Here is a 7,004-nt window from a genome sequence, read left to right on the forward strand (position 1 = left end):
GGAATCAAGTCTTGCACATTGTGCAAATAATTTAATCTTTATGGCTGTTACCGCTGTATATGAAGTGTTGCTGTGTTGATACCTGCTGGCTAAGTGAAGCGGGAAGGCATACATTTATGCACGTTACTGTTTACTGTATTTAATGGAAATGAAAAGTGAAGTAATAAATTAGGGAACAACACACTGGAATTATTCTTCTTCATTTTGGAACAAGCAATCAGTGTTTCAGGATCCTGGTTAATCACAGTCTAATGACCTGGATACACTGGAACATTCCCCTCTCCCTTTCCCCCTGCTTTGTTGTTGTTTTTTTTTTTTTAAATGGAAACGATGTGTTTTGCTGTTGACTAGAAGGCTCCATTTTAGAAAGTTTGCACGTAAAGGTGAGGGGGCTACAAAATGATTTTCAAGTCATCCCTGGAAAGAGTTCCTGGTACAAAAGTATGGAGGGGAATGACAGATCGGGATGGGATGGACACGAGCTCTGTAGTTAGGATAACTTTTGGATGTCTTGCACACTCACTTTAGTGTTTTCTTCCAAAAACCACTTCCAGACACTGAAAGCTGGCATTACTTATGCAAAATCTTTTTAACATTTCAACCTTTTTAAACACTTTCTAAGTTAACTCTTAAAAAGGCACATTAGCACAAAACCAAAGGAATTGCAACGTGTGGCTGCATGACTAAAAATGCTCGGAAATTAATCAGCTATTTAAAGATGTATATTAAAATTTTAGTCTCTAATAACATTACTATCCTAATTGTGAAGAAAATAAAAACATTTAGCCAGTTTGTTTACTAAGCATATACGGCTGACTCCTGCCACCAGGCCCGTGGAATCTGTCTTTGCTCAGGGGAAAAGCAACATGGCATGTTACTAGATAATTGCCTTCAATTGAAAAACAGATAAGAAGTGAGCGAAGGAATGTATTGTGTTTCCAGGCTGGAATTGTATACAGTTTTCTATGGTTCATGCTATTTGACATATTAATTATGACTGCCTATTAGCCCACTGTATTAAAACGTTACTTGACTGTATTCTCTGCTTCTTGGCTCGAAACCTGCAATGTTGTGTCTGCAAGTGGTGCAGCTCAGAACTGTCGCTGTAGGACACTTCAGTAGTTTCTGGTTACAAAACGTGGCAAGCAGTGGTAAAAGCGTGCCTCACTGTGCTTAACGCCTTTGGATTCCCAGCAGGAACATCTCTTCTTTCCTTTCGGTTGTGTCTTAATTAAACCTTGGTGAGACAAATCTCCCCTTGCTGTGATGGCTGATGCGGGCATCCGGTTGCCTGATGCTCCTTCCATCGTTGGCAGAGCACGCTGGGGCAGAGGAGTGTTTGCAGAGGATGATGTGGGCCACGTGACATCAGGACAAGCAACCTCTTGCTTTCCTCATGACTATAGATGGTGGTTGAAGCTGAATGGCTTCTTACGTAGACTTTTATGGCCACAAAAGTCTAACTTGAAACCGATGATCTCTGTGCCTGCTGGGGCTCAGATCCATGTCTCTCCTGAAAACGCTTTATCAACCAAAATACTCCTTGATACTCCTTTGACAAAGCCTTTGGTTTGAAATCCAACTGGGATAACATAGCATATGTTGTTTTTCAGATCAGTCAAATATTCAGTTGCACTACGTAGAGCAAAATATAGTTTGGAGCAAGAAGTGCAGCAGTGGTTGGCTGTATGTGAATCGTGTACTGCTGAGTGTCTGTTCTAGGAAAAACCAAGTCACAGGCCAAAAGCTTAAAAATTAGATATTTTAATATTAAGATCCTGTGTACTTATGTATTTAGGTTGAAAGAGGCTCAAACGTTGCCTCTAAGTTATGGGAATCCATCTGACTCCTCCATGCTGATTAAAGAAGCAGGTACTACTGAAAGTCATGGTGCTTTGGTCCCTATACTTGAATTTTTGGGCACCCAAGCTGGAAATTGTTGGATAACAGCTTTTAGAAGAGGGGAACCAGAAAGTGCTTCCCACCTCATCCCATTCTCCCCCCAGTAACTTCCACAATACATAAAGGATTTAGCTCTTAGACAATTTCTAGGGAAAGTAAAATTAGGAATTAAGACACCACACTGTCTCTAGAATCCCCTGATCTGTCAGAAAATCTCTTCTTGCTGTAGGTGTTGCAATAGGTTACTGCTAACCAATGTTTCTAACCTGTATTAATTTCAATTTCCCCTTGCAGTAATGCGTAGAAATCCATTTGGGATGGACATTTGTTGCCGGAAAGGATCCAGAAGCCCGCTGCAGGAACTGTATAATCCCACCCAGGTGAGTGTCTTGTGGCTATGATCGAACTTCCCAGCCCAGCGTACAAATACAGTCTCTCTTGAAGAATTTCGGTCTGTTTTTTCTCATTCATATGCAGTAGCTGTCGTCAGCTTGGAGGACTGATCCTGGACCTGCAGAGTTGAGCCATAAAGCTCTACAGTTTGAACGAAGGGCCTGATTTTTAAAGGTTTTTAGTTGTCTAATGATGCAGATTCCTCTAAAAATTTTTTTTAGGTACCTAAAAGCCTTAAAAGAGTACATTTTAGATCTCCTAGCCAGAAGCTGAGGCACTGTAATTTAACCTGTCGATAACACACAGAGTGGCAGGGTGGGGTAAGGAATGTGACATGATATATATGAAATTGAGAGCACGGTAAGACCCTAAGTTGCAATAGTAATACATGAATATCATTTATATGGCTTTCAGGTAGCCAGCTGCCCTTCCTGTCCTGGTTCATTGCCTATATGGAGTCTTGGCAAACACAGTAGCTCCCACTCTTCCTTACGCTGTGTGCTGTTTAGTACCTGGCGGTCTTGATGGGAGCTTAGGATGATCTCAGTTTAGAGTTCTTCTTGTGACAAGCAGCGCAGGAAACCCACCTGAAATTCATGCCCCCATTCGTTTCTCTAGATCAATTTATTCCCTAGACATGGGCTGAATTGGCACGTTCAGGAGCAGCATTTCCTGTTGGCAGCCGAGAGGAAGTGCTGCCATTGAGAGAAAATGCCAGCTGACTATTAAACGTATTTATTAAGGTTTAACAACTGCCTATTATATATTTATCCATCAATGAATACATTGAGTTTTACTAAATTGGCTATTAAGGAAAGTGACTATCCCAATAAATCCAACTTGTTAGATTTAACAAGGCAGTAAATGTTTTAAATACTATTTGATTATGAAGAGACTCACTATATAGTGTGCAAAATGAAGTCTAAGCGATTTAAAGTATTTATATGAAGAACTGACAACAACCCAAAGATATGTGAGATCTGTTAGGTAGTGCAGTAAAGCTCCATTTGCTCAATAGTGTGTTTTTTATGAACATAGACTGACTTTCTAATTCAATTTGAATTCTGTGCATGGCTGGGAACATGAGTTTATCATACCAATATACTGGCCTTTATTGACCATTATGGGAGTTAGCATTGTGTAAATGGAAAGTGCATGTGAAAGCCCTGAAGAGGAACAATCCAGTGCTACAAAGGAAAAATACTAGCATTTGCAGGTTAAATTTAAAGACTTTTTGCAGATACTCCAGAAGGGCTGGTAAGGGAAAAGAGGCGGGCCAACGAATTATTCTCTCTGAGGTCGTCTGTGTGTCAGTCAAAACCTCCTTGCCCTTTAACATCATTGAAGGCCATCCTGTAAGAAAGAAACATCTCCATCCTTTGAAGGGCCGTAATCCCGAAGCCCTTGCAAGCTTGGTCAACTGAAAAGATTTCCTACGCTTCCTGAAGCAGGGGAAGCAGCTGGCAGCTCCTTCGCTGCCTCCCCTTCCTTTCTGTACACCCTGAGCAAGCAAACCATTAGCATCCCTTTCCGGGCTCGCCTACGAGGCAACCAGAAGACTAGATGGTTGAGGAAACGTAGCAGTTCCAGCAGCCGACGTTCAATTAAGCAGATGGCATTTTTTTACGCCGAAGCGTTTCCATCAGCTCGCTGACGTCCGGTCTTATCAAGCTTTTAGGTTTTGTTTCTTTCTTTGTTCTTAGTTGGTATTTGTTCGCTTTTTGCATGGGGCTTTGCCTGCTGCACTCAGTTCTAGAGGGACTGGCAATGTCAGACAAGCAAGAGCTTGAATCTTGGGAAAACATTAACAAGAAAAGACAGTGAGTAGAGGGTGCCATGGAAGACAACAGGCTGGAGATCACCCCTAGAATGTTTCTTCAAATACATGATTCATCTTTCTTTTTCTGTTTTTGCCCAAAGAGATGTCTGTCTCTTCTTTCTTAAGGTGGCAGATCAGAGACTGCTCTGTATTCTGGCAGTAAGGTGCTTGTTCCTCAAGAATTCACCAATACATGTGAGGATGGAGATCAGGCCCCTAATCTTTCTTTGCTGAGGCAGTTGCTATCAGCCATTTGTGAAGTCAGCCCAGAAGTCAATATATAATAAATATGCGAGAAGACATTTTTAGCCAAGATCTTTCTCTTACTAATCTAGATAATGAAAAACACCAGTTAGATCTTTAACCATTGACCATCAGAGCCTGCTGGACTCCTATGGACAGGATCTACTGGCACTCGGTTTTACTGCCTCAAATAAACAGCGGAGCTGAGCAAGCAGATATTTGTAGTTCTCCTTGTAGTTCAAAGGAATTTGTATAATTCAAACACCAGACTTAAGCCGCTGAAAGATGCCCTGCAGCTATGGCTTTGGATTACTGCAAGCTAGGTGCAGTTGTGTTTTTTTAATGGTAGGAAACTTTAAATACTTAATGTGTCCACGTGCATGTTTTTTCCATGATACATAGTCTAACAGGAGAACACTACTATGGCTCGCCATCCTCTGCTATGGAGTGCATTGTGCATTTCATGTGTTTCAGGTTTCCTTTTAGAGGCAGCAATGTGCAACCACGACTGCTGCTGCCGCCATTCCTGGGAATGTCTCCAGGAGCCCCAGGAGAGGTGGGCAAGGGAGGGGGCTGTATGGGGCTCCCTGCTTTGAGGTGGTATTAAGGGTCCATGTGTCCTCGCATGGAGTGTGCTCCTGGCTCTTCCCTATCAGGGGCGATGAGAGTTTGTCCATCGACTGAAATAGGTGCCAGATAGGGTCAATTCTCGCTCAGATTTAAAATGTTGTAGTTTAATATGAATAAGGTTTTTCTACTGTGTGTTCAGCATCAGGTTGCACTGCCCTCATAAACCCAGATGGAGACAGGTTGATATACATACACCAGCTGAGAGTTTGACTGTGGGTATTTACTGTGTTGACATATAACAGCCTCTCTGATCCTGCCCTGTTTTGTTTCCTTCTATGGACTTGTTTGAGTTGTTTGCAGATGCCATCATTTGTCTCTTGAATCCCTTTTGGCTTGGTAGATGATTGTGAAAAGGAAAGGGAAGGAAGAGAGGAAAGAAGAAAAGAAAAAAGAAAAAGGAAAAAGGAATACCCATGAAAAAAAGAAAAGAAGATTTGGCTTGAGTAAATTAACATGTAGCAATGATCTGGAGGTGACTGAAAGAGTGGACTGGTGGCTTGTAAGAGCTGAGAGTTAGAATTGCAGTCATGTTTTCAGTGGACTGATCATAATTGTTCATATGTTTGATGGAGAAGGAGGGGATAAATAGGTGGCGATAGCACCAAATTAGGGCCAGAGAAAGTGTCCGTGACAAAGCCCACGTCTTATTTATGTCTTAGTTGAGTGTCTGTCCTTGTGATTGTTGTAAAAGTAGGAACAACGCTTTTGCTCTTTTTGCCTGTTGTAATAGAGCAGAATATGGGAAGTGCATTTGTCTGTGGACAAAAGATTTCTTCTCTAGGGCTTTCGCTGCCAGATTTTTCATGAGCACTAATGTACCATGATGGAAAGAAAAGTCAATATAACTGAACTGGATTTACACTGAGTAAGTGGATTTCCAGGCTGTGGTCTCCGCATACATGGCAGGTAGTGTGCAGCATGTCTTTGAGACCCTATTATCTCTTTTCTAACTTTAATTTTCAGGTAGAGGTTTAGTAATAAGGTGCAGAGGGTACCTGCGGCAAATTTTGAGGGCTGAAACGGCCCATTTCTTTAATGAGTTTATTAAAAAGCCAATTTGGATCTGTGTTAAGCAGAACTATTTTCTTTCACACATGGTTGTAAATGGAAAGAGAAATAGGATTCAACACACAGCAAGTAGCAAAGGGGAAAATTCAGATGTAACTGAACACAAATGAAGAGCCTTGCAGAAATGTGCCATAAGCTTGCATTGTATCTTGGGTGTTTGGTTTTTTTTTTTTTTCTTAAATACAAAACCCCAGGAATTTAAGCATCTGGGTAAACAAATATTTGCAAGACATATTCTTAGGAGACAATGTATACAGCCGTATCTTGTAATTTGCTTGACTGTGTACAGCCCCACTGCTCCAAAAATAACAGATAATTGTGGATCTGGAGTCACCAGAAGTTCAGAATTGGGCAACACCATACTTGAACGCTTTAGTGGTTAACACTGATCTGTTTTGTGCAATGAACTTGCTACTGAATTACAAGAAAATGCAAACCAAAATAGACCAAATGTTAAAGGAATGGCAAATAATTGCATCTGTAAAGTTAGAATTTGTCTTTTGGTTGTCAAGATTAACATTTAATTCTCATTAAATACAGGCTGAATCATTGTTTGATTTAACTGTCTAGACTGCTGAGAGGAACACAGCAGAGATCCAGTCCTGTATCCATTAGGATCCAAATCCAAGGATGAGTTTGTTTCAGTTTCCAGTTTGACATTGCCTGACTTTAATTCATGAGTCCACATGACTATTTCGCTAAAGGTCATGCTGTTTGCCATTTGTTACTTGCCTTTTCAAACACATTTCTTTTTGTGGAGGAGATGTATTTCTAGGTGGCTGCTTTTGGTGTAGCTGGAGCCAGGATGTCTGGTGATTTGCTAAACCTGGTGAGTCAGAGCTGTGGACCTTGTGTTGCCTTTGTGTTATGAAATGGTATTGGGCTGGTTTGGAGTAGTCATTCCAAAATGAACCATTTCTTTTATTACTTCTGCTTCCCCCCCCCCCCC

At 41.3% G+C, this 7,004-nt stretch overlaps 1 protein-coding gene across 1 annotated transcript in view; it reads left to right on the forward strand.

Annotated features, from left to right (window-relative positions):
* The first annotated feature begins 2,196 nt into the window (after positions 1 to 2,196).
* Positions 2,197 to 7,004, forward strand: part of CHST11 (carbohydrate (chondroitin 4) sulfotransferase 11) — a 98,109-nt gene continuing 93,301 nt past the window's right edge. The window contains exon 1 of the mRNA XM_009887423.1: positions 2,197 to 2,282. Coding sequence (XP_009885725.1) covers positions 2,199 to 2,282 — 84 coding nt within the window. The 5' untranslated portion in view covers positions 2,197 to 2,198. The remainder of the gene's footprint in view (positions 2,283 to 7,004) is intronic.

This window comes from Charadrius vociferus, unplaced genomic scaffold (assembly GCF_000708025.1).
Source record: "Charadrius vociferus isolate BGI_N301 unplaced genomic scaffold, ASM70802v2 scaffold196, whole genome shotgun sequence".
In the NCBI taxonomy this organism is placed as follows: Eukaryota; Metazoa; Chordata; class Aves; order Charadriiformes; family Charadriidae; genus Charadrius; species Charadrius vociferus.